This window comes from Rhinopithecus roxellana, chromosome 18 (assembly GCF_007565055.1).
Source record: "Rhinopithecus roxellana isolate Shanxi Qingling chromosome 18, ASM756505v1, whole genome shotgun sequence".
Taxonomy (NCBI): Eukaryota; Metazoa; Chordata; class Mammalia; order Primates; family Cercopithecidae; genus Rhinopithecus; species Rhinopithecus roxellana.
This window is the reverse complement of record NC_044566.1, coordinates 11,948,281-11,975,048: the sequence shown is the minus strand read 5'-3', so window position 1 is coordinate 11,975,048 and position 26,768 is coordinate 11,948,281. Positions and strand designations below refer to the sequence as shown.

Here is a 26,768-nt window from a genome sequence, read left to right as displayed (position 1 = left end):
TCGGTAAAAATCGTCAGGAGGCGGGGCCCACGCTTCGGCACGTTCCGCGCAGGGCATTGTGGGAAGGGCGGCCGGTGCAGCCGCAGCTGCCATCTTAGGGGCGCCTTGCGCTGCGGCTTTCTCGGTGGAGGCGGCCTTCTTGGCAGCGGTAGACGTCGGGAAAAGGCAGAAAGTCCGTTGGCCGACACCTTTCTTTCCTCCGGCCTCGGCAGGACCGCCAGCCCGCGTCCGAAGGCGGAGGCGAGGGGAACTGGCCGCGTGAGGGGCCTGAGGCCAGCGGTTAGAGCGTCGCCCGGAAGGATGGGCCGGTCTCGGAGCCGGAGCTCGTCCCGCTCCAAGCACACTAAGAGCAGCAAGCACAACAAGAAGCGCAGCCGGTCCCGGTCGCGATCCCGGGACAAGGAGCGCGTGCGGAAGCGTTCCAAATCTCGGGAAAGTAAACGGAACCGGCGGCGGGAGTCGCGGTCCCGCTCGCGCTCCACCAACACGGCCGTGTCCCGGCGCGAGCGGGACCGGGAGCGCGCCTCGTCCCCGCCCGACCGCATCGACATCTTCGGGCGCACGGTGAGCAAGCGCAGCAGCCTGGACGAGAAGCAGAAGCGAGAGGAGGAGGAGAAGAAAGCGGAGTTCGAGCGGCAGCGAAAAATGTGAGTGTCCGCGGAGGGATGGACCGGGGCGTGCGGAGAGGGGGGCGCGGGGCGAGGGCGTGGGGCCGGGGCGGGACGGCGCGGGCTGGTAGAATGGCGGGGACCGGGCGCGGGAACGGGTCGGAGAGGCGGCGGCGGGGCCGGCAGGCTTGGCTTTTGGAAGGCCTGGGGTGGGACAGGCCCAGGAGTTGTCCAGGAAGGAAAATTCGAGGGCTTGAGGAGAAAGGGCTTAAATAGGAGAAGGCGATTTTGGCGCCTGAGAAGTGGTGTCCCGGAAGTAGGGGTGGAGTTCGGAGTGAGGTCGGAGAGCTGCGTCGGCTCGTGAGGCCGGGAGAGAGCTGGCCTGCAGATGTGGAGGGTGGTGAGCGTTTGCTGGTCGGCTTGAGAAGAAGAGAGAAGGGAATGAACCTTTGCGATGCGAATCACAGCTGGCCAGAAGCATTCTTCTACTGAAGCTCAAATTTGGGACAGAACTTAAGTACTCTTGAGAATCATACACTTCAGGTGGTCCACCAGAAAAACGCATTTTCACTTTAGTGTATTCCTGTTGTTAAGGTGTCTGGATTGCTTTTTTCCCCTTGAGCCTACATCCTCACCCTTTTCTTGAGATGTTAAAAAAAAAAAAGGCACAGACCTTAAGTGTACAGTGCGATGAGTTTTTTTGGCATTTGAATTCACCTGTGTAATCACCATCCCAAAATCTACCCGTTTTTAAACTTGCTTTTCTATTTCTCTACAAACACGTGGAGTTTTGTTGTCTCCCTTGCACTGTGCTTCTTCAGAAGACACTGGAATAGTTGCTTTTAGTTTGGCGTTGTTCACAGGAAGAATAGTGAAAACTAGAGTTACAATGTGTTTCCGAAAATGTCAGCTCTCAAGTATTTCTGGCTATGAAAGTAGATGTGGATAAATAATCCCAAACTACAGGAACTTTTGGGTTTTAAAGTTTAAGGATTTGTTGTGTGTTTTGCTTTAAGATCATCATACTTTGATGCTGTGGGTATTCAGTTCCCAAAAACCACGTTGAAAAGTAGATTTGAACAGTCCTACTAACTCCCTATTTAACCAGCCATACTTGGTCAGTTTGGTCAGTTCTTCAGTGAATATTTAGAAAGTGCTCATGAAGCAAGAACAGTACTGAATTTATGATTTTCTCGAGGCGAGCTTATGTGTACTGAATTGTCTGTAGGGTTTGTAGTTTTCTGTAGTTGGGTTTGTGTTAGGTGGATTTTCCAGCACACGCACAGCTTGTTCCAAAAATCAAAGTTACTAGAAGGTAGGACTGGAGCACTAAATACTACAGAGGAAGCTGTACCTGGAGCTGTTTTGCTTCCAACATTCCTTTAAAACACATGCAACACTCACATTTTTCCTGTACTTAGAACTGTCAGTGATATATATGAAAACAAAGGTAAAGTAATTATTTCAGATTAAACCTTGATTTTGTAGAATCCACTTTCGGGTGGATCCACTTTTGGGTCTGCAACAAGGCCCTTAGCTGTAAAGTTCTCAAATAGCTATCAATAGATGGATGTATAAAAAGTTACCTAAGACATTGCTGAGATAATTTCTTCATGTGAAAACAAAGGAGTCCTCCATAGAGTAATGACTTGCCTTTCATTAGAAAGCTAAGATTTGTAGGAAAAATGAAAAGAAACTTGGTAAGCAAAGAATATATAAATAGAAGCATTTAGCAGGCTTCACATGGATAGCAGAGAAGAAATTCAGGAATGAAATATGGCAAATAGAGGCTGTATGGTTCTCTGGTTTGAGGGAAGACACAAACTGCCAGTAGTATTTAGGAGGGAGAAGGGGCCAGGGCCAGCAGCCACCTGTACCCTAAATTCCTGGGTGCTGTGCAATAGGCATTACTTAATATATTCTAATGCCTTAGAAACAATGCAAAAGAAACAGTGGAAAGACTTAAGTGTTGGAGCTTTGGGAATGGAAGGAAATAGTTTTCAGTCTACATATCCTGTTGGTTAGTTTATTCATTTAACTGATGTTTATTGAGCATTTAATAAGTGCCAGGCACTGTGCTAAGTGCTGTTAATATAAAAATAATTGGCCCTTCTCCAAGAGCTTGATCTAGCTCAAAGACAGATTATTAAATAGGCAATAATACAGTGTAGTAAATTTAGTGACAGTAATATAAACTGTGTAAAGGAAGTATCCTGTGAGGGTGGAGGAGATAAGAATATGACAATGACAGGCAAGGTATAGGACATATGTGGAGCACAGAAAGGAGCCTCCTCCCCCGACTTCTGCCAAAATAGAGGAAATGGTCTCAAAAGTGGAATAATCAGGTGACTGTTGACTTAGAACACGAAGTTCTATAAATATTTAAGTCATGGAGTGACTGGAGAGGTAAATAGAGTCTGGGAATCATGTTAGGGTTGTTTTATGTCATGTTAAAGAGCTTGGATTTCATCCTAGAAACAGGAAGGATTTTAAGCAGGTAAATGACAGGGTGCCTTTTTTGTTTGGATTGTTGTATAGGATGGAAAGTAAGAGGTGGGTACAGAAGTTTACACGGGAGTAGTGAGGATGGTTGTCGGAATGGAAAAGAGGGACAGATTTAAGGAACATTCAGGGTATATTAAATGGAATGTGGGACTTCAGAAAAAGAATGTTGATTCTCATGTTTATAGTGTGGCTATTGCAACTCATCTACCAAATGTTTCAGTAACAAACGTGGCAGGTACTGGTAAAAATGTCAGAAACTTTGTGAATAGGGGATAAGGGAAAGGGAATAAGAGAATGGCACCTCCACTGTGAGCACTGGTTTTGGATACACTACTGAGTTTATCCGGAGTTGATCACGTGGGACGGAAGCCTAGCTAAGACGGGCTTCTCTGAATGTCAGTGAAACCTTGGGAGTATATGGAATGACCCACGGAGAGTGTGGAGAGAGGAGAGCAGTTCATTCAAGGGACTGAAAGAACCTGAGGACATGCCTGTATTTGCAATTGGGAAGAGGGAGAAAAGCCCATGGTGGAGGCGGAAAGGAATATGGTAAGAATGCATAGTGTCAGGTGCCCTGTCAAGAAGTCTACTTAGATGGAATGAGACTGTAAAATAAGAATCAACCACTGGGTTTAGCTAATTAGGAATTCTTTGGTAAGATTGGAAACCTTATCCACTTACAATTCTGAGTTGTTGAATAAATCACCTACCTCTAACCTTGTTTTTAAATCTGTGAAATGGAGATAATCTGTCTTGCTTATTGTGAAAATTGGAGATAATGTATTTAAAGTAGGTGATACTTGGCATATACTAGTTCCCAGTAAGTAATGTTATTTAATGTAACTTACTTACATGGAGCCAGACCAAGCCTGATGAATTTAAGAAGTGATCTTACAAGTTGTAATCTTGATGCTTAAAAGGTAGGCCTTTACAGTTTTTAAGACCTTTGCCATCAGTTTTGAATAGGCAGTTCACATGGTTCAAAATTCAGTTCAAAAGATCTTCCTCTCATCCCTGTGTCCCAGCCATTCAGTGTGGTTCTTCTCACCCCTCTCCCACACCAGTAGCACCATTTTCTTAAATGCTCTTTTGAGATGCTGCATGCATGTTGTATTAACTATTGAAAAAATAGACAGCTGAAAATGACTTGCAGCGAATCAGGAAAATGTTAATGACATAGTAACTTACTCTAGCCTGGGATGTCTAGATATCCTCTGTGTTCAACTGGATGACAGATAAAGAACCTTCTAAATTAGAGGGTCTACACTGAACTGGGATCTATATGAGTGATTCTTAGAATACTTGGACAGTTCATTGTGAGAGCAAAGAAGAGCTTTTAGGAGAAAATTGAGTATATGAAACCGCGTATTTTTGGAGGTTAAGGTTCTGACAGAGCATTAAGGCGTAAAACCTAGTTGATGTTAAGAATATGTATTTATTTATTTATTATTTTTGTAGAGACAGAGTTTCACTATGTTTCCCAGGCTGATCCTGAACTCCTGGCCTCAAAGAATCCTTCTCCCTCAGCTTTCCGAAGTGCTAGGATTACAGGTGTAAGCAACTGTGCCTGGCCTATACTTTTTTCTTTCTTTCTTTCTTTCTTTCTTTCTTTTTTTGGTAGTTAAATCTGTGTGCTTGTCTTTGCCTCTCTTATTTGTCCTGCGGAAACCATTGTAGGGTAGTAGTATAGTGCTTGCTTGAGATCATTAGCTTTGGCAACTACGTAGGTTCAGAGAAACAGCTCAGCAACATCCAGTGTGTGTGAGTCCAGAAACTTAAGCTCCTTGTTCTTAGTTGCCTCAGTAAAAATGAGATACATACCCAATGCATAGGAATAATTATGTGGTTTAAATGATTATATGGTGTATAAAGCGTTCAGCACAATATTATATGTTACTTATTAAGTAATAAGTAAATGCTGTTTGCTAATAATTATTAAGCGATTCCTAGAAGTAAGCCCCTAGGATTGAGTTCCTACATTTTAAAGATGTTTTAAAATAATGGTGTCAGTTACTCTGTATGGAGTAATACTCTTAACAGTGATGAGGTGCTGTAGCCTTACTGCTTTGTTTTTAATTGTTAGCATTTTAAAGTTCATTGTGACTAGTCTTTTTAAAATACCTGAGAGCACAGATAAAGTAGAACCTAGTATTACACCATTTCCATTGGAAACCTGGAAGATCTTGATTTAATGCTTTCATCAGTATAGCATATTATTGGCAGGAGAATGGATATTCAGCAGAGAAGCATGAGGAAAACATTAGAGAAAAGAACATCATGAGGGTGACAACTATGGCAAGGGTTTTAAGGAGTGAATAGGCTGTTAGGTGATACCTATTTTGCAAGACACTAATGACCCACTCAGGAAAGTTCAGTGCCTCTTATGGGAGTAGACATAATAGTGGTTTTATCATTGATTATGATGATAAATTTGCCGTAAGTAAAGATGAACTCATGCTTTATTCAGTTGTATACGTGCTCATTGGTTTGCTGAATTCAGTGTATGGCGAGGGCATAAAATTGAGCTTTCCATCAGCACTGGTTCTAAAATTTGATTTAAAATTTTTTTTCTGATTACTGAAGTAGCATTTTTAATTTTACCAAGAAAAACAGCGAAGTTATGTTCTTGCTAACACTTGAAGGCAAACAGTTTTGCTGTGGAACCCAGAACCCTGCCCGTTGCAAAGCTTAGTTTTCATGTTCGGATGCCTTGCAGTTCCTCCAGGAACAAAGGGAGATAAGCAGCTTTGTGAGAAACTGCACTAGGTCATTAATTTCTCATCCTCCAGTGTTTCAGTTGAACATGGGACTTTCCACTTGCCCCCTCCCTGTGGGCTATAAAGTCGCTGAGCTGTAGTTAGATTTGACTCCTTACCAGCATAGCAGCCCATGGCCTGCCTGTACTGCCTGTTACATGGGCCCTCTGGTTTGATGTCATCAGTGGAAATAGAAGCAGGGAACTGACAACATTCTGATTTGGCGTTTGCTGTAAGTAAATTTATTTGGCTCATTTTCTGCTTACTGGCCAAAGCTATGGAAATGAGGCCCTGTTAGCCACTGCACTTCTGCTGAGGGATGGCTTGACTGCCAAAAATAACCTTGAGTGTGTATCAGTTCTCTTCCACCTTCATCAAATTCTTAAGTTGGCAACTTTTTACTCCTAGGACCTTCTTTCTACTTTGTGTGGAGTTTTAATTGGAACTGTGTTACATTATCCTTTTTTTAAATAGTACTATGATCCACTTAGTATTGCTAAAGTCACATCGTACTGGCTTTGAAATTTTAAATATTAGATTTCTTCTTAGGCTTCTCTACATTTACTAATTTCAGAAGAACCAACTAGCAAAAGTGTGTGTACACACTGTATTATGAGAAATTTACACGTACACAAAGGTAGATTACTCATTATTATTACTCATTATTATTGTGTACTCATTATCCAGATTCAGCAGTTGTCAGCCTTATTTCATTGATTAGTTCTCTTTCCCTTGGGATGAAGTAGAGAAACAGCATTTTATATTGAAATGTGGTTTAATTTCTATTGAAGTTGCCATCCGGTTTCCTTTTATATGCTCCTGATGATTGATTTTTTTAGCATTGGGGAAGATACCTGCTCTCTTACTGAGCTGCTGTAGATAAAGGCTTACTGAAACCACTCTAATACTGTATTTAATTGGAAGTTAAGGAAAAGGAGCATAGTTAAGTCTTACGCTTTCATATCTTTTTTAAAGAAACTTAGTTTTGGAAGGGAAAAGGGAAATATTTAAGAAACAACAACAGAGTCCTGAGAATGGGTGTTGCAAACGTCTCGGCCCTTAAAGGTACTTTCTGTAGTACCTGCTGTCTCCTTGACAGAAGAATGTAGAGGATAAATGTAGAAACGGAAATGAACCGATTGTTGAAGACACATTGGTGTCAGTGTGTTATCACTGTGAATAAGTAACAGGAGTTGAAAATGAGAGCCCTTGGGTGCGAATTGAATCGTCCTGAAGAATCGAGTTGAGTTGAAGTGGATTGGGATATTAAAAGGTCACTTAGAAATGATAAAGTCTTTACTAAATAGATAAATTGAATGACTGTCATATATATGTATGTCAATTGAGTCATCAAAAGATAAAGGTTGTGGGTTTTATTTAATTTTGAGGGTTGTGAGAAAGTTGGAACACGAATCGGCCTCTGAGGATTTAGATTTACTGCAAGAGCCTCAGAATTTATTCATTCAGCACAAATTATTGTCTCAGAGTGCTATTAAGTGGAAATAGTATGAACAATATATGCAATATAACAATTTTTAGTAGTCACATTAAGAAATCGATGAAATTATAGTGTATATTTTTATCCAAAATATCATTTTTAACACACAAATAAAAATAGGAGAAAATATATTATTTTTCTTCATACTAAATTTCAGTTCGGACCAGACACATGTGACCAGTGGCTATCACTGAATATCATTGGTATAAAATGTACAGAATTTCCACAGTGGTGCCTTGATGAATGTCAGTAATTTCAGCACAGCATTTTATTTTGAGTAAATTGGTTTATAATATCACATTGGGATTGGAGTAATTAAAACTGTAGTATCATGCTTTATTGAACTTTTTCTGGTAATAAAAATACATTTTTACCCACTTTGATATTTCTAGAGGAGCTTTTAATTGAAAATCAATTAGCAAAAGGAAAAAAGACAGTAGGAACTATAAAGCTAAAGAACTTCAGTTCAAAACTTAAGTTGGTCATAATTTCAGTAAAAACTACGCACTATTACTCCAACAGTCTGAATCTCTTCAGTCTGTGTTTGTTCTCTCTTTGCTTAGCGGGAAATGAGTTCAGCCAGTCTGAGTTGCCTGCTACGTAATTTCTGCTTACTACTTTGTAGCTCAGCCCCAGACGAAGGGATTGGCAAAGGAGCAAATCTATATATTTTAACAACTTGTCCTCTGATTATAAAGTCGATAACAAGTAGTTTTCTGTGTCAGATTTATCGTTCCTAAATTAAAACTAATGAATTAGGCTTTTTGTATATACCAGTTCACCTGTATTTAGAATATGATAAAGGAAAAAAAGATTTTATATTCATTTGAATTTCTGTATCAGTTAACATTTTGGCATCTGTCGTTTCCTTATATGTGACGTGAAAATGAATTCTGAAAAAATCACTGAATAGTATCAGGCGCAATGGCTTGATAGACTTAAAACTAGTTTTGTTTAAATTTACAGTTTTAAAAATAAATATCTAACTCGTTTATTTCGCTTTGTTTGCTAGTCGACAGCAGGAAATAGAAGAAAAACTCATTGAGGAAGAAACAGCACGAAGAGTGGAAGAATTGGTGGCAAAAAGGGTGGAGGAAGAACTGGAGAAAAGGAAGGATGAAATTGAACGAGAAGTTCTCCGAAGGGTGGAGGAAGCCAAACGCATCATGGAAAAGCAGTTGCTCGAAGAACTCGAGCGACAGAGACAAGCTGAGCTTGCAGCACAAAAAGCTAGAGAGGTAACGCTCGGTCGTTTGGAAAGTAGAGACAGTCCATGGCAAAACTTTCAGTGTTGGGTTCTGCCTCCTGCTCAGTTCAGAAAGAGATGGAATACAGACTATCTAATTCCTTTCTCGTCTAAACTTAACATTGCTGCGAAAGTTAATTTTTTAGCCTATTCAGAAGTGCTGACTGATAACTTAAAAGTTGGAAGCTTTCATAAAACATATTCAAGGATACTTTTTGATTTAATGGAACTGGCTATTTGAGAAGTGTTTGAAACTTTTGCCATGGCTGCAGGACTTACATTCTTTTTTGGGAGGACGGTGGGGAGACAGGGAGTGGTAAAGGGAAAAGGTTAAAAATCCACCTGTGGTTGTATATTCTTCTATTCTATCGCTCTGTTACCTAGACTGTGAGAGGCTTTTGCCTTCAGTCAGATTAAAAAGAGCAGGGCCTAACATTGAGTGATAGCACCTGCTTTGATAAATAGGTTTTCTCACTCTTCTTTTTTTCCTTCTTTTATCCCTCACTCCCTCCCCTAAACCCTGCTTCAGCACAATGGACTAATTCTAGCATTCCGATCATAAGGCCCTCCATTTTCCTAATGTGTTTCAAGGAATCTTTTTAGGAAAAATATCCAGATTATTTATCCACTTTTTTTAGTATCTACTAACAACTCCTTTTTTTCTCTAGAGAGTTATGAAGGAACAGGTTGTCCTTGTCTGGAGTCAAGCTAAACACATGATTTGTTTTATCAGCAGCTGGAGCAGAAGTTGAAAATGTCTTTCTGTGAGACAGTAATTTGCTACTGAAGCTTTATAGCTTGTTTGCACTGATTACTCCAGGATCCAAAAACTTGGTGAAAGTCACTGAAACACTCAAGGCAAATTACTTTACAGCCCTGAGTGTCTTATCACCATAGTTTGCATACTGAATATGAATCCCATTGGTGTGTGACCTAGGAAATCCTGTAGTTGTTTTCTTGAACTGAAATATTTGACTCAAAATAATTAAGACTCATTGTCATTTTTCATCTTGGCATTATTGTGGACAAGTTGACATATTAAATCTCTTTGCTTTCTGGTAAGCTTAGCTTTTAAAATGCATTTTCCCTTGTCCTGTCTTTAACTAGATATGCATGCTTATATTTATAGTGGGTTTCACAGACTATAAAATTGAATGTATGAAATTTTTATTTATATCAGTGCTTTTAATAATGAAGATATTTTTGGAGTAATGGTGCTGTCTTGTAGCGAGTTATTAATCATAGTAAGATTTTTTTCTCTTCATTTGCTTTTTTGTTTCATATTAACAATTTTTTTTTACACGGACACAACTCTCTGACAGTCTTTCCAAATATTAAAATCATTTGAATATGTATGCTGTGATCTGAACACTGCCCAAGCCATCAAGCAGTCTTTATACAGTTTGCATTATAAAATCTCATTAAATTCTCCAAGAAAAAATAAGTTGAAGAATTTTATTTCCTGACCATGCATCCCCTGGATTTCTGAGTTTCAGTTCAGATTGTAGATGACAATATAAGCTGCCTTCCGAAATTGTCAACATCTGAATGTTAAGTCCATTTTCCCCATGGAAGAAGCCCGTAGTTCCATGAAGTATGGATTACCATTTGTATTTTTCACTAACAGTAAATGTATTTTTCTTATTAATTGTTTGCCTTAGGAATGATGAATTACATTTTTTGTTCCTTCTTACCATAAACATCTGCATTCCTCAGCTCAGCCTTCCTTGTATGTTGTTTCTTTATAAATGGTTGAGCTGCTGATGCAGGTATTGCCAAGCTAACAGTACAAATCATTTTAAAGAGGAAGCTGGCGCGTATGGCAGCCGAGGAGCACACTCTGCAGGACACTGGACAAGACAGTAAATATTCAACTTTTAATGCTGATTAAAGGAGTATAGGTAAAGAATACGTAGGTATACATAATTGGTGAGACAAATATTCACTTTATTTATATTTTATATATTATTTTTTTAATTTGGTAAATACTATCCAGTTTTGTAGTTGTCCTTGTTGATTTGTGTGATATTAAAGTATTAGTAATAATTGCCAGGAAACTATCATTAGGGAGGGTTTAGTTGGTTGCTGTTTGGACTGGGAGGGATGATTTAAATTTAGTGCTAGAAACCAATTTTAGTGACTGCACAGTTTATCATTTGTCAGACAGAAGGTAGCTATAAAGCTACCCTGTAAGTCATATCAAAAAAGTTCAGAGGAAGATTAGTAAATATTTATCAATAAAAATAAACATTTTGTTTTTCTAATATCTGAACATATCCTCCCCTTTAGGAGGAAGAACGTGCAAAACGTGAGGAGCTAGAGCGAATACTGGAAGAGAATAACCGAAAAATTGCAGAAGCACAAGCCAAACTGGTAAGTGTAAAGCATAAGTGAAAAGTGTTTTGTATTTTGCTTTATTTCCTCTTTTCAGATTTTGTGGACTTTTGTGCTCTATAATTTGACTTATTTTCGAGGGGGTTCTTTGGACTAACTTTAAAGGCTTTTTGAGTCAAAGATAGAAACAATTGAGATTTTTACTTCCAATCTGGACAGAACTCCAAAATTTGCAGTGATTTTAAAAAACAAGTTTTCTGGGGAAGTTGTTTTGTTTTCTAGCCCCCGTTTTATTTTTCCTAACCTCATTCACATTTCTCATATGCCTAAAAAACTAATAGCAACAACAAAAGCTTGGGGGTATATTTAAACCACCTGTAATATGCAGCGTTTTACTTTGTATTAGTTGGCTTGTTACCAGGAGTAGATAGTATTTATTTAATGGTAAGTGCACCAAAGTAATTTCCTATTCCTAGTTTATAATCTTTACAAGAACTAGAGTCTTCGGTAATTATGTAATATAAAAAGATAGGGGTGAGGGGAAGCAAGTTGTAAGCTCCAGTTACATGGTATAAATAAATTTTGTGGTTATAGATGCACAGAAAAATATCCGGGTGGGTCTAATTAGTTAACAGTGGATCCCATTGAAAGTGGGGATGAAGGAGGACCATAAATAACCTTAATAAGAATGTAAAAAGTTAATATGGGGCAGTTGTTTCTAGAGCATCATCATCTTAAAGATAGTGTCCTCTGGATAAGAGATAAGGCTAGAAATATTCCACATAACTTAGTGAGCATGGCACAATGGATTCTTGATAAATATCACCTGGTATTTGTGAAGGCCATAATGGAATCTATTGGAAAGCCATAATCCACTTTCCCAAAGAAAATCTTAAAATCTGCTACAGTCGAAAAGGCAATAGGAATGTGAAATGGATGAGTCATTCTAAGTTACATTGCTGCATGCTTATGAATAAGTATGTGATAACTTTTTTTTTTTTTTTTTAGTGATTCCAGGATTCCATGTAAGGAGAGAACCTCAGTGCAGTTAGGAAGAAGAGGGAAAGTGTACAATCTGAATTTGAGGTTAGAAGGTTGAGCTTTGAAGGGTAAAATACACTCTGGTTTCCTCTTTTCTGGATGTTTCAGAAAAGAGGAAAAAATATGGTTGACAGTTAAATCATTGAAGCAAAATTATTGAGCAGGTGGAACTAGACCTCCTTTTAGGACGTGTTAGAGAGATTGGATACCTGTGCTGGGGTCATTATGTGGGTGGCCTGGAAGCTTGGTGTGCCCTGCCAAGATCTTGATCCCTTCTGACCCTGTGGTAGCTAGGGATGGCTTGGCCTCCTCACATTATTCTTACAGTCCTCTGTTGTTTGCCCACATGAAAAATAAAAATACGACTTTTGGTGTGTGATCACTGGAAAAAATATTGGTAGTCACAACGTAATGCTTCTCAAATGGTAGTAAATGTTCAGTTTTTGTTTTTTAATCCCAGTTTGACTCAGACCTCTATTTTGCAAAATACAGTTAAGATGAATTACTAGAAAAATGAGGTCATATTGCTGTAAAAACTTCTAAAACACTTATATTGATTTGTCCTTGTTGGGGATTGATTAGTTTGTAGATTGTAAGTGGTCTATGGGTCATACTTAACATGAGCACTTTTCCAGATCGCACAGATTTAGATTTGATCAGAGTGACACTATTCTCATTTTGTTTTTGAGATGGAGTTTCGCTCTTGTTGCCCAGGCTGAAGTGCAGTGGCGCAGTCTCGGGTCATTGCAGCCTCCACCTCCTCAGTTCAAGCTATTCTCCTGCCTCAGCCTCCTGAATAGCTGAGATTACAGGCACCCGCCACCATGCGCGGCTAATTTTTCTATTTTAGTAGGGATGGAGTTTTACCATGTTGATCATGCTGGTCTTGAACACCTAACCTCTGGTGATCCACCCATCTCTGCCTCCCAAAGCGCTGGGATTACAGGTGTGAGCCACCACTCCTGGCCCAGAGTGACACTATTCTGATGGCATGCTTGTGATAAACTTCAGTAAAAAACATATCTTAGGGAAAAAGAGGCTTGGATTTGAGAAAGTTGAGTAAGAATTAAAACATATTTAACATATTTGCTTACAGTGTTCAATAAAGTTGGAAGCATAGTAAATTGGTACTGGAGATTTTTTTTTTTTTTTTTTTTGATGGAGTCTCCGTCTGTTGCCTAGGCTGGAGTGCAGTGGCACAGTCTCGGCTCACTGCAACCTCCACCTTCCAGATTCAAGCAGTTCTCCTGCCTCAGCCTCCTGAGTAGCTGAGACTACAGGTGCCCGCCACCACACCCAGCTGCGTTTTGTGTTTTTAGTAGAGATGGGGTTTCAGTACTTTGGCCAGGCTGGTCTCGAACTCTTGACCTTGTAATCCGCCCGCATCTTCCTCCCAAAGTGCTGGGATTACAGGTGTGAGCTACCATGCCTGGCCAAGAAAAGTTTTTTATTTGGTTCTCTTGGTAGTCATATGCTGGCAGGAAAGGTAGGGTATGCTTTGTGTAGGAGGAGACAAAAAATGTATAAAGATGGCAAGGTACACATTGAGGCCCACTTACACTTTTATTGCCTTTTTCCCTCCCTTTCCTCTCAATTTTGAACACTATTCTTTAATCTTTGTGTATGTTTGTTGGGAAATATGTAAAATATATTCAAACTCCTATTAAAAGTACTTGATACCACGTAAAGCAAGAAGAATTAGAAACATTCTGGCCTCTAGAAAGTGATGAATGATGAAGGATGATCAAAGGTAACTACTAAAATCTGTATTGAGAAAAGCAACTTGATGAAAAAGTAGACAAGCCATTAAGTGCTTTTAAATAATTTAACGCATTTTGGAAATAAGGACAACTCCAAAAAAAGTTTGTTACCATGGAAATCCTTGGTAAGTGGTATAGGTAGTGTGAGATAATGACATCATTGCCCTGGGTGGCCTGGGAAACCTTCCTAGAAGAGGTAGTGCCTTGAGCTGGGCCCTGATGGATAGATGGAAATTCTATTAGGAGGTGGACAAGAGTGTGAGGAAATGAAACAGGGCAAAGGCCTGTGGGGTAGTAGAATAAAACAAAGGCAAGGGCGTGGAAACTTGAGATACTGGAAGAAGTAGCTGTAGTACAGTAGCGGCCATCCAACCTTACGTGTGCTAAGAAGTTTGTGTGGCAAGCGGCTTACAGAAAAGTTGATAATGAAAGTACCCTGGAAGTGGGGAAGGAGATTTCTTAAACATTTTAACTGAAAAAATAATACAATGATGTTACAGATCAGTAAAGACTAATTTCCTAATTAAAAAGGAGATTTGTGCACAGGTAGGATGAGAAGCAACTACAACAAATTTCTGAAAGCATATCTCAACCTCAGTAGAGAAGCAAAGAAATGTCCCTCTCTTTTCTTTTTCCTTAATAGAAATCCCCTAAAGTCATTGTTTTTCACAGTGTCCTGTGTTGGCAAGGTTATGATACAGAGACCTCTTTACCTGATGATCATGAGAATTTAAATGGGTATAACGGTTTCAGAAGACAATTAACAGTAAATCAGTAAATATAAAAAACTTTAATTCTGTGTCTAAGAATTTATCTCGTGAGATAGAGTCATTTACAAATGAATTTACATACAAAGATATTCTCAGATTATGTAAAATAGAAGTGTTGTTGGATTAATTATTATTATACAATGGATTTTTCTGTAGCCAAAAAGTATTTGATAATTCAGGGGAAATACCAAATAGGATGGAGGTAGCTAAATACAAAATTTGTATATCCAATATGATCCTTTTATTTTGAGAAACGTACTTGCACATTTTAAGAGACACAAATAAGCCAAAATGCTAAAAATAGTTATCCTTAATTGTTAGTCTTATGTGTAACTTTATACTTTTCTTCAGTTTCTACATGCTGCAAGTAATGTATATCACTTTTGATCATATACAAATAATAGTAAAGAAATTAAAGTCATACTTCTGATTTTTAAGTAGCCTCTTTTGACAAAAGTTCACAGATTGAATCCCGTAATGACTGATAAGGAATGTGTTAGCCTAGCCACAAGGAATGTGTTAGCCTAGCCACACGAGCTCACCCATATATGAAAATCATTGTTAAGTGCTCTAGTCCATGGCTAGTTACTGTTTTTTTCAATTCCACATTGTGTACCAAGATATTTGGTTTGTCAACAGAGACAAAAAAAAAAGTAATAACCGACAAACATACTTTATTTACAAAGTAAAAACATCCAAATGTGACTTCATTTGGCTTTTTGGCAGATTGTTCTTTGTTCTTGAGTTGTGTTGGCTACACATAACTATCTTTAGGTATTTGAAGGGTTGGTAATACAATGGAAAATTTTAATTTTCTTTTGTTAAAAATAGTGCTTAAATTTTTTTGAAGTCTTCTCCATGGTGTTTTTATGATGTGCCTTGGAAAATCTTAAGATACTGTTCCGAAATGTATATGAACTTTACTTTTTTGGAGAGGGAAACAGACTTAAAAATTGGGGATAGGTTTTGCTGTAGAATAAAATACTCTGGCCGGGCGCGGTGGCTCAAGTCTGTAATCCCAGCACTTTGGGAGGCCGAGACGGGCGGATCACAAGGTCAGGAGATCGAGACCATCCTGGCTAAATAACATGGTGAAACCCCGTCTCTACTAAAAAATACAAAAAACTAGCCGGGCGAGTTGGCGGCGCCTGTAGTCCCAGCTACTCGGGAGGCTGAGGCAGGAGAATGGCGTAAAAAACCCGGGAGGCGGAGCTTGCAGTGAGCTGAGTTCCGGCCACTGCAGTCCAGCCTGGGCGACAGAGCGAGACTCCGTCTCAAAAAAAAAATAAAATAAAATAAAATAAAATACTCTTCCAGAAGGTTGTGTCAGCAGGAGGAAGAAATCCTCAAACTATACCCTTGTCAAGATGTTAAAATACAAACCATGCAACCTGGTTAGTGAATCTGATGTAAGCACCTAAACTATGATAATAGACTGATAGTTTTTAATAAAATGTTAGGTAACATACTGGTCAAAGGAAGGACAAATTACTTTTGATGGAGACGGGGGTGTTTGGAGTTTTAAAGTATATGCAAGTTATACATTCTAGATTTACAGATCTCTTTACTAATGAAATAGTTTTCTTCTCACCCCTTGCCAAGTTCATTGTGTTATGTACCACTTTGTATTTCACCAGTTTGGTATCTCAGCAGTTTGAGAGAGGAAAAGATAGTGCCATGTTTTAAAGTTGCTTATATATCAAATGTGTACCACATACATAAGTTTAAAATTAACCAGAGTTTGCTTTGCAATGGAGAGATGGCTCTGAAAAATGTAAGCAGGGATTTCTTTTAAACGAGTTTGTATAGTAGGCTGAAAAATCCCTTCTGCCCTCTCTCCATGAAAAAGAGTCTATATTCTAATGCCTGGAATTGGAATGTGCCCATATATGACAAGGAGGGCGGGGCTTTTGCAGATGTGATTAAGTATCTTGCAATGGGGAGTTTATTCTGGATTATCTGGTGGGCCTTAAATGCCATCACATGTATTCTTAGAGAGGCAGAGGGAAATTTTAGCGTATAACACAGACAGGAGAAGGAAGCTAAGTAAAGACAGAAGAGAGAGATTTGAAAATGTTGGCTTTGAAGATTGAAGTGATGTAGGCTGAAGCCAAGGAATCTGGCAGCCACCAGAAGCTGTAAGAGACAAGGAGCAGACTCCCCCCTAAAGACTCCAAAAGGAGAATGGACACCCTGCTGACACCTTGCTTTCAACCCAGTGATACTGATTTCAGACTGCTGGCCTCCAGAATAAATTTATGTTGAGCTATTCAGTTTGTGGTAATATGTTACCTAAAAATGTGGAAGTGGTTTTGGAATTGGACAGTGGGTAGAGGCTCCAATTTTTAGTCACATGATAGAAAATGCATACATGGCCTTTAAAGACTGTTGGCAAAAATACGGATTTTAAAGGTGTTTCTGGTTAGGGCTCAGAAGCAAATTAGGAACATATTATAAACTGGAGGGAAAGAGATCCTTTCTATGTAGTAATAGAAAGCTTGGCTGAATTGTGTCCTACAGTTGTGTATAAGGCAGAACTTAAAACTTTTTCACATTTAGCTGAGAAGAATTCTAAGTAAGTGTTGAAGGTATAGCCTGGTTTCTTCCTGTTTATAGTAAAGTGGCAAGAAGAGCTAAATTGAAGAATGAACTGATAAGTATAGAAGGAACCACCAGCACTTGATGTTGGGAAAATCTCAGGCTATTCAGATGGCAAAAGATGTTCACTGTTAGAAAAACTGGCTCTGGAAAGAAGGCCAAGGGTATTGCTAGACAACCTTTTGTTTGTGTTGAAGAAACTATCCATGTAACTCATAGGTTCCCATACTATCTCAGTAAAAGCCAGAAATAGATGAGATTATCCAGGAAATATCTGTGGAGAACCATGTTTAATGATGTGACATGTAGGGGACCTCCAAAGTTTCTGAGAATGTTGTGTCAGCAGAAACTGCCAACTGGGACTGAAAAAGACACATGACACGATGAAGGAAGGTGTTAGACTCCTGACAGAATCCACGCACATAGGAAAGATGATGTGGAGACAAACACAGAGATTTGAGGATATTGACCTTGGAGTTAAGTGTCCACATACCAAGAAACCTTGGCAGCCACCAGAAGCTGGAAGAGGCAAGGAACGGATTCTCCCCTAGAATCTGTGGTAGAAGTGTGTCCCTGCCAACACTTTGATTTTTGTTCCAGTGATACTGATTTTGGACTTCTTGCCTCCATAATAGATTTCATCTAGTTGCAATTTGTCACAGTGGCCACAGGAAATTAACACAGTTGGAAAAAGAACAGGATATCTTATAGTAGAGTGATCATTTCTGTAAGTTGAAATGGCACAATACTTAGGAAAAATAAGCCACCAAATGTAAGTGTCAAACATTTTAATTTGAACTGAAGTTTCGCATAAGTCAGGTAAGGATTTTCAGAGAGCGAGAGGTTTTTTAGTGATTGGTAATGTAAAAAGCTGGTTGAAGACCTTATGTTAATGTATTTGAGACAGTAATTTTAAAAATAAATTTCTAGACATGAGTGAGTGTATTGACATTGTGAAGGATGGGTTTGTAGGACACAAACTGGAAACACGAAGTCACTGAAGGCCAGTCAAAAGATGGGGCCTTGAATCACCAAAGTAGCAGTTCTTAGAAACTGTAAGGGAGAACTAATAAACTTGGTGAGTGAAGAGGTAGGAAAAAGTGGAGGCGCAGGGAGAAGTCTGCTGTAGGAACCAGAAAAGACCCTCCTGATGTAATCATTCCTAATAAACTCATGCCAGGTATCCCCAGGCATTTAAGGAATACTTAGTGCACAAAATAGTGAATGACTAAGACAGAAGAACTGGTGAAAAGAGAGAATGTAGGATACAGAACATTAAAAGAGCCACATCTGGATAATACCTTTATTTGTCAAATTTTAGAACAGAAAGTATAAAGAAAATCCCGAAGGCATCAGATTTTCCTTGGCAAAATTATACAGTGGTCTCTCCAGAGCTCTCAGGCAGTGCTTTTTGTTCATAATACTGCATACCAAGCTCAACCTCAGTCACTTCCTCCTTTTGAAACAGTTGTCTTCACTTCAGGTAACATGGAATCCATGGAGATATTATCTAAGGTTGAAGTTTCAAAAATGATTTAAGGTTATAAATGTCACAAGAGGGGAATTAAGAATAAAGGGGGGTAAAGGGAGTAGGTGGTGATATGAATTTAGATGGTAGCTAATGATATCCCATAATGATGGTTTGTCATATTAGAAACCCTGCGGAGGTAAGCGTGAGAATAAATGTGTTGTCACAGGGATGGAGGGGATCCTTGTGTTTCACCCTTCTGTTGTTTAACGTCGTACATGGAATACCTTAGAAAAATTTACTGACATAGTTTACTAAGTGTCAGAACTAATCGTATCTAATATTTTTTTTTCATTTTTATTCAGTGGTTATCTAAAGTGGGATATACATTTAAAAAGTTATATGGAAGGGAAGATGAATAAAGGAATTAAAATTAGAAATGGCAGAGTGGAGAGTGGATCAGGCTGTTTATCTTGGAAGGTTTAAAATGTAGAAATCACATTTCTGAATAGTGGCATAGTTTCTAATTGTGCTGTTTTTCGTCCATTTCTATAATCACTCTTGATAAGAAATATTTATATGTTTGGATTTTTAAAATTTTATAAAGTTATGTATATTTCAAGTAGAGAATAGATTTCAATATCTCTGCTATAGGGAATGTTGCTAAGGACTGCCTTGATTAAATTTACAGACAGTTTAAGACAGAGAATGCTTAGAAAAGTAATCTTTATAAAATCAGTAGATCCTCTGGATAAAGACGGTAGGGCAGAGGCCAGGCGCGATGGCTTATGCCTGTAATCCTAACAATTTGGGAGTCCAAGGTGGGCGGATCACGAGGTCAGGAGATCTAGATCATCCTGGCTAACAAGATGAAATTCTGTCTCTACTAAAATACAAACAAATTAGCTGGGTGTGGTGGCACGTGCCTGTAGTCCTAGCTACTCCTGAGGCTGAGGCAGGAGAATCACTTGAACCCGGGAGGCAGAGGTTGCAGTGAGCCAAGATCGTGCCGTTGCACTCCAGCCTTGGCAACAAGAACGAGACTGTCTTAAAAAAATCAATCAATCAATCAATCAATCAATCAATAATAAATAAATAGGGCGGAGGTTACTGGGAGGGGTAAGTAGGCCTTTTAACTATAATGGAACATTTTATTTTTGTGTATTTCTTCTCACCAGTCACTCTTTAGCTTGGGGTGCAAGGTTGAAAGCCACCTTTGTGATATTGAACAGGGTTATGGGCATAATGGCTAGGAGGGTCTGCCCCAGTGTAATGATTCTGGTATTGTGGATGTTAGCTTTCTCCTTGGCCTCCAAGCTTTCCACTACATAATCCTTGTGAGTGAGTTGCTTAGTATTATTCATCTGTATAAATACATATATCCATCCCCAACCCCCCAATGCAAATGCTGCTTTCTTATGCATAAATGTGAAACAAGCGGGGAGAGGAGCAATGGTTGTATTCTCTGGTAAGGAAAGTCATCAGGAAAGAAAAAGTTACTGCAGAGAGAGGGTAGGATTTAGGAACATAACCTAGCAAATAAGGTATAGGGTCATACCACACTTACAGATGGTAGATGAACAGGACACCAGCTTTTATCACTTGGGAGGCTATATTAAAATGAGAGAGGACTGTTTGTGTTTGAATAGTCTTTTCTGTTTTTGTCAAAGTATAATTAAGATTGATGCTTAGTTTAAAGCCATAGTAGAACAAAATACCAATGTTTGTGTATAGATAGTGTATTCACCTCATTTTTAAATAATTACATTAAATACTTCTAGTAGGCGCTATATGCCTAGCACTGGTGGTGATTAACATTGTTGAGCCGTAGTCCCAGAGAAAATCACTTCCTCTGTACATACATACATACACACTTTTGCCTTCTGTATTTGTAGACCTAAATGAAGAAACTTGATTCTTTACCCATTCTAAAGTGCAGAATTAGTATTTTCTCTGAAGGAAGTTGCTTTACTTTAAAAATCTTGTTTTTAATTAGGCAAAACGATCACATGGTTCAAATTTATTTTTTTAGGAAGAGAAACAGTGAAGTCCCTTTACTTTCCCCCCAACCCAATCCCCACATTCCCAACCCCATCTCCAAAAGGTGTACTCAGTTACGAGTTTTTAAAATCTTTTCAGAATGTCTGTAAATGCATATTCAGGCAGATACAAATGCATAATATTTTAGTTCTCCCTTTATTGCACAAAGGTAGCATGTATACATGGAACTTATTTTTTTCATTTAACAGTGTAACTTGGAGATTTTTCCATTGCAGAACATAGGGGCCTCCTTTTTTCCTCTCTTATTTGTTTTTAATAGCTATACAATATTCTGCTTTATATATTTTCAGTAATTTATCTAATGTACCCCATATTGGTGGATATTTGGGTTTTTTCCCATTCTTTCTATAAACTGTGTTGTAATATGTAACCCTGTAAATATATCAGTTTCGCATGGGTGTAAAACTGGCCCATTGCTGTACAAGTATATAATGTAAATTCCAGAAAATGTACTTGCTGGCATAAAGTATTATGAAGATGTAATTTTGATAGTGTCAGAGTGCTGTTTATATGGTAGCATATGTGTGTTAGTCCAGTTTTTGCTGCTATAACAGGGTAATTTATAAAAATACTTGGCTCAGGGTTCTGGAAGCTGGGAAGCCTAAGAACATGGCACAGGCATCCCGTGAGGTCTTCCATGGTGGAAAGCATCACGTGGCGAGCAAGCTAGATAGAGAGGGTCCTAGAGAGAGAGAAAAGTGGTAGCCAGACTAATGTTTTTATCAGGAGCCCATTCCTACAGTAACCAACCCACACCCCATTCAGGTGATAATAGAATTAATCCATTCATGAGGATGAACCCCTCATGGCCTAATCACTGCTTAAATGCCCCACATCTTAATACTGTTAACAATGCCCATTAATTCTAGCAGTGAACTTGGGTGACATTGAAACCACAGCAATGTGCTGTCACACTTTGAATTTCTGTCTTATAGGATAAAAAATGGTATATTTGTAATGTTCATTAGATTTCTCTTACGGATTAAAGTTGTGATGTTCTGCTTTGTGTACCCTCACTCTCCAGGACTCTAGTATGCTTTTCTAGGGTTGAGTTAGAACCTTAGAAGAAAGTGAACCTGAGTAATTATATTGATAAAATGTTTCTTAGGCACACGCACACATGCAAAGAACCCTTATTACATCTTGATTCAGTTGCACACACTAAGTTCTTATCCCAAATTTGTGATGATTTATGAAAACTGGATAAAGTGATTGGCATATGAATTCACTAATGATGTCTGGAAGCAGGTAATTCTTTGTGTTGTAATATCAGTGAAAGCCTAAGGAAGTGAGTGGCTATTTGAAATAGATTCTGATGTACAGGTAGGATTTCCATAGAAGGAAAGAATGGCATGAGCAAAAGACGGGGGAACAAGATAGAAAGGAGAATTTAGAAGAGGAGTAGAAACAAAGCTGGAGCCAGGTTATAGAAAATCTTAAGTCTTAGAGAAACATTATACTTTAGGAAGCTAAGCTGTATGCCATGGACAGTGGATATCATTGGAAATTTGAGGACACGAGTGAGCGAGCAATGGTCAAGAAAGGTGTCTGGCAGTACCGTGTAGGATGGGTTGAAGGACACACTGGAAACAGGGGCGCCATTTTAGATGCACAAAAGCTATGTGGCCCTAAACTGGCATGCAGGCAAAAGAAATGAAAATAAACTCTAGTCAGAGAATATAAAACAAGAATTAACAAACTTGACTGAAGAAGGAAGAGATGAAACAAAGCTATAGAATTTGAGTGGCAGAAGAGAAAATGTAAAGGGCAGATTTATTTTAAGGATAAAGTGGAAGAATTTCAATCTTAAACGTGTTGAATTTTGAAGCAAGTCCTAGGTCTCCTGGGTGGGTGTGTGTCCAGCAGCCAGGTATGAATGTAGCATAGGAAAACGGTTTGAGAGAGCTGTGTTTTAAAGATACGTTGTAGCTCTCTGTTGGATTTTCCACCTTGCTCACCTGCCAGATTCTCTCACTGCTTGTAATTCTGGTCTTTGTTATCTCCCACCTTACTTGACTGCTGTTGATTTGTTCCAACACTTGTCTTGTAGTCTATGCCACATTGCTGTCTAAACTTCTTTGTGTTCTTCTCTTTTTGCTACTTAAGATAAAATTTAAACATTTTGTGTTGCAAAGCAGAGTCCTGTTACCTTTTTCATCTTCCTCTGCCATAAAGCCTATAATCCAGTCACATTACACTTTATTTAAAAAAAAAATTTTTATCATTGGAGACGAAAGAAGTGATTGTGTGGAAAACCTTAGTGTGTGGCATTAGAGAATGTATCGAAAGAGAACATTTTTAAAGGAATTTAGTGAACAAAATAATTTATTTAAATAAAGAGAAAAGTCACTGAATTTGATAGATTTTTGAGCATACAGAAGATAATTTTAGTAGAATAATGGAGATGGAAGCAATGATCTAAAATTTGACTTTGGATGGGAGGAATAGGTAGGCAGCTCAAAGGATGCAGTGAATGTTTTAAGATCACAGAAGGAAGGGAACAACGATAGATCATGATAACTGATACTAAAAAACTCCAGAGTTAGAGCATGCTTTCTCAACTTTGGCACTGATTAGATCATTCTTGGTTCTGGGAGCTGTCTTCTGCATTATAGGATGTGTAGCATTGTCCCAGTCTTCTACCTGCTGGATGCCAGGAGCCATTCCCAGTGGTGGCAGCCAGAATCATCTGCATGCATTGCCTAATGCCCCCTTGGGGAGGGGATTAGAATTGTGCTTGGTTGAGAAGTGAAGGTGTGTGTATGGTATCTCTAGGAAGCGTGAGAAGGGCCTGACTTCGGTAAATAGGGGAATCTGTAGAAGAATGCAGGAAAGAAATTGCTTGACATGGAAGGAGTTGAAGGCACTGCAGGAGTGGAATCAGTTATACCAGTGTCCCTTTGAAATTCGATAGCACTTTATAGTTAGGTCAGAAGGTTTTCTAATATTTTTCTTCAGGTAATTGGGTCTGTGGTGTTTCTTGGTTGTCTACTGATACTATAATATAGTCCCTTTTTTTTCCAGCATGATTTGACCACACAAAAAGCCCCAGTGGAGATTTTTTCCTGTGTTTTTGTTTTTTTGTATGTGTGTATGTCCTTCTAACTATAAATATGGTAATTGGTAGATAACCTGCTCTTTGAGTAAATCTGTGCCTTGGTTTATAATTAACAATCTATTAATCTGGTAGACTGAAGTTAGAGATAAAAATAGGTATAGAACAAAATCTGTCATGATCTCAGCATGTGATTTGTGGAAATTAATTTCTATTTCCCAAATGTATAAGTGCTTTTCCATAATTTGTTCATTTGTTTTCATTAAAAATGAAAGAAAATGTACCTATAATTAATAAAGGGTTCTCTTTTTATTCTTTTTTCTGTACCACTTAAACTCTATGACCTTAGTCAAATTTTATGACACATGCCATTGTGTGTAAGTTGTCACCTCATAACTAAAATATTGAAAAGGCATGGAATTCATAGAAAACCTTGTTTTTACCCCCCCCCCCTTTTTTTTTGCATTTGCATTAAAATTTTTTTTGTAGATACATAACAGATACACCTGTTGTGGGGGTACATATAATTTTTAATGCATTTCCATAATTAATGTTTACTTTTAACTTTCAGGCCGAAGAACAGTTGAGAATTGTTGAAGAACAAAGAAAGATTCATGAGGAAAGGATGAAACTAGAACAAGAACGGCAACGTCAACAAAAAGAAGAACAAAAAATTATCCTGGGCAAGGGGAAGTCCAGGCCAAAACTGTCCTTCTCATTAAAAACCCAGGATTAAATTGCAAACTCTGAACTTTTTACAAAGAAAAATGGAAAAACTTTGTATGGTAGCTTCATGTTGAAGTGGTTTTTTGTTTTTGTTTTTGTTTTCGTTTTTTTAATTTGTAAAATCTGGAAATTTAGCTTGTTCTAATAGGGGCTATGCTCTGCAACTCCCTTTTTTTTTTTTCTTTCCTTCCACTAAGTCAAATCCTTATCAGATCATTGTTGTCTTCTAAAGAGTGACATATTTTTCACCTGTTTGGATTCTATATTAGTGGTCTGAGGAAGAGCAGATCACATTGTAAAACTATGGATGGTCTGATAAGGCTTTTACTGACCCCACTGACTTCAGAGTTATACTCTGCTACATCATAATGCTGGTTTTGCTGACTTTTTGTTTTTTTATATATTTATAAAAAAAGAAAAAGTTGGTGATTGCATTGGGAAATTCCCAGGGTATTACTGGACCTATGTGGTGTATTGTTAAACCAGTGTCCTTGTGATACTGTTGCTCTTGATGTTCCTGATACAGGTAAGGAAACAGTTGGTCACCTCTGATACAAAGTACATATACAGTTCAGTATTGGTCTCTGTTCAGTTTGTTTTTATTTCATTGACAAACTCAAACCAGCATTCCCCATTGTGTAAATAAATGATTTTGCTGAATAAAGTAAAGTCTTAAATTCATATGTTGAAGCAATTTTTTTTAAAGTTATGTTAAGTCTTAAAGAGGGTGGTTCACTTTTTGATGGTCAACCATTTAGAAGTCTTAGAACTATATTTTCTCTTGTTTATGCTTTTAACATAGGGTTTATATGTACATCTAATATACTTGTGAATTAGTATTTAATGGCTATTTTTACAAATATCAACTTTATGCTGATAGAGCAAATGGCATCAGTGTTACCTTTAAGAAAGACTGACAACACCCAGAAGATTTAAATTCTCAAACCTGTGCCTCTGTTTTAGGATATAAGTATTATCACAAATTATACTTAATAAAGGCTAGAAAAAAGCTTTTAAATTATGGAATCAGATCATTTTAGAGTGGGCCATCAGAAAGAACTTAGCTTTATACTGTCAAAAAAAGGCTAAGATGGTCAAGTCATTTTCATTGTGTAGTGTACTTGCACGTTTATTTTTAGGACAAACACATTCGAACTTTTGAAGTTTTTTTGTTTTGTTTTGTTTTTGCATGTGGAATCTTACGGATGGCTTTCATTTTTTACACTAGAATCTGCCTCATTTACTCTTACATATGTTTAAGTATACTGGCATTAAAACATTCGAGAAAAGGATATTGATCTGAAATGCTACCTGAGATGCATAAACATGTCATCAAGTAGAGAAAATGTTGCCCAATATTTTTGAGACAGTTTGATTATTCTTAAAAATTGAAAACCTAAGTTAATGAGATGACTAAATGGTAGATTATTTTGTGTGTGCATGCTAAGAAAAAATGCTATTGCTTTAGTTTTGAGCTCTTCAATGAGTCTAATTGTGGTAAGGAACAATATAAAATCAGTTTAAAGATCTTTAAAGGTAGAATTTTAAATAGGCATGAACTATAGTGAGAACTTTTGGTAAACATGCTACCTACTCTAAAATCAAACATTTTATTTTCTTAAAGAATATAGGTTGCCTAAAAACACTTTATCTCTAAATATAGGTTAGCTGTAATTATTTCATGATTCTTTTTTTTTTTTTTTTTCTCCAATGTAACTTTTTTTGGTGCAGATTCATGGTTCCTAAGTTCTGTATTCAAGTTTTTGGAAATGTTTATTTAAAAACTGTTCTATACAAGTGTTCAAAACATTGTATCTAAAGAGAGTGGCCTGGACTTAAAATATTTGAAATCAGCTTATGCGTGCCTTTTAATTTTTTTTTTTTTTTTAAGTTTCTTACTGCCACATATGGTGTGAAATGACAGTAAGTTGCTTAATGACATACTGCAGTATCTGCTTGCTGTTGGAGACTCAGATGAGATGTTGAAATTGTTCCTGTGCTTGGTAACTATTCTCTGCCAGGCTATGGGAAAGAGGATGTAATTGTTAATAATATACACCATCCAGTCTTTAATGTGCTGCAACAATGTAGTAATTTGTTTTTTTCATTTGTTCCCACTGCCTTTGTGTACATAGAAAACTTAAAAATTTCCCCCAATCTATTAGCAGTTAAGATGTTCCCTAATTTATTAAATATGCCTTTATTCACAATTTGTTTTTTTAGGTTATTCTTAATGCATTATAGAATTAACTATGACTTTGTTTATTTTTATTACAGTATGTAGTTATTGACATATTGTGGTTTGCAGAATTATCAATTGTATAAACTAAACCTTTAAATTA

The 26,768-nt window shown here is 38.0% G+C and overlaps 1 protein-coding gene across 2 annotated transcripts; it reads left to right on the top strand.

The window, feature by feature from the left end:
• Positions 1 to 59: 59 nt before the first annotated feature.
• On the top strand, positions 60 to 26,768 carry ARGLU1 (arginine and glutamate rich 1). Of its 2 annotated transcripts, none has more exons than XR_746758.2 (4): positions 60 to 647; positions 8,380 to 10,475; positions 10,903 to 10,986; positions 24,272 to 26,768. XR_746758.2 is itself a non-coding variant. In XM_010353071.1 (4 exons), exons 1-4 carry the CDS (start codon positions 301 to 303, stop codon positions 24,434 to 24,436), a joined length of 822 nt encoding a protein of 273 aa, XP_010351373.1. In that variant the 5' UTR covers positions 60 to 300; the 3' UTR covers positions 24,437 to 25,120. The 2 variants fall into 2 exon arrangements, 1 of the variants encoding a protein (XP_010351373.1); XM_010353071.1 differs by having other exon boundaries at positions 8,380 to 8,605; positions 24,272 to 25,120.

Coding starts and splice junctions, on each gene's coding strand:
- ARGLU1 (XM_010353071.1), top strand. CDS start 301: ATGGGCCGGTCTCGGAGCCGGAGCTCGTCCCGCTCCAAGCACACTAAG. Junction 648..8,379: donor TTCGAGCGGCAGCGAAAAAT/GTGAGTGTCCGC, acceptor TTTGTTTGCTAG/TCGACAGCAGGAAATAGAAG. Junction 8,606..10,902: donor CAGCACAAAAAGCTAGAGAG/GTAACGCTCGGT, acceptor CCTCCCCTTTAG/GAGGAAGAACGTGCAAAACG.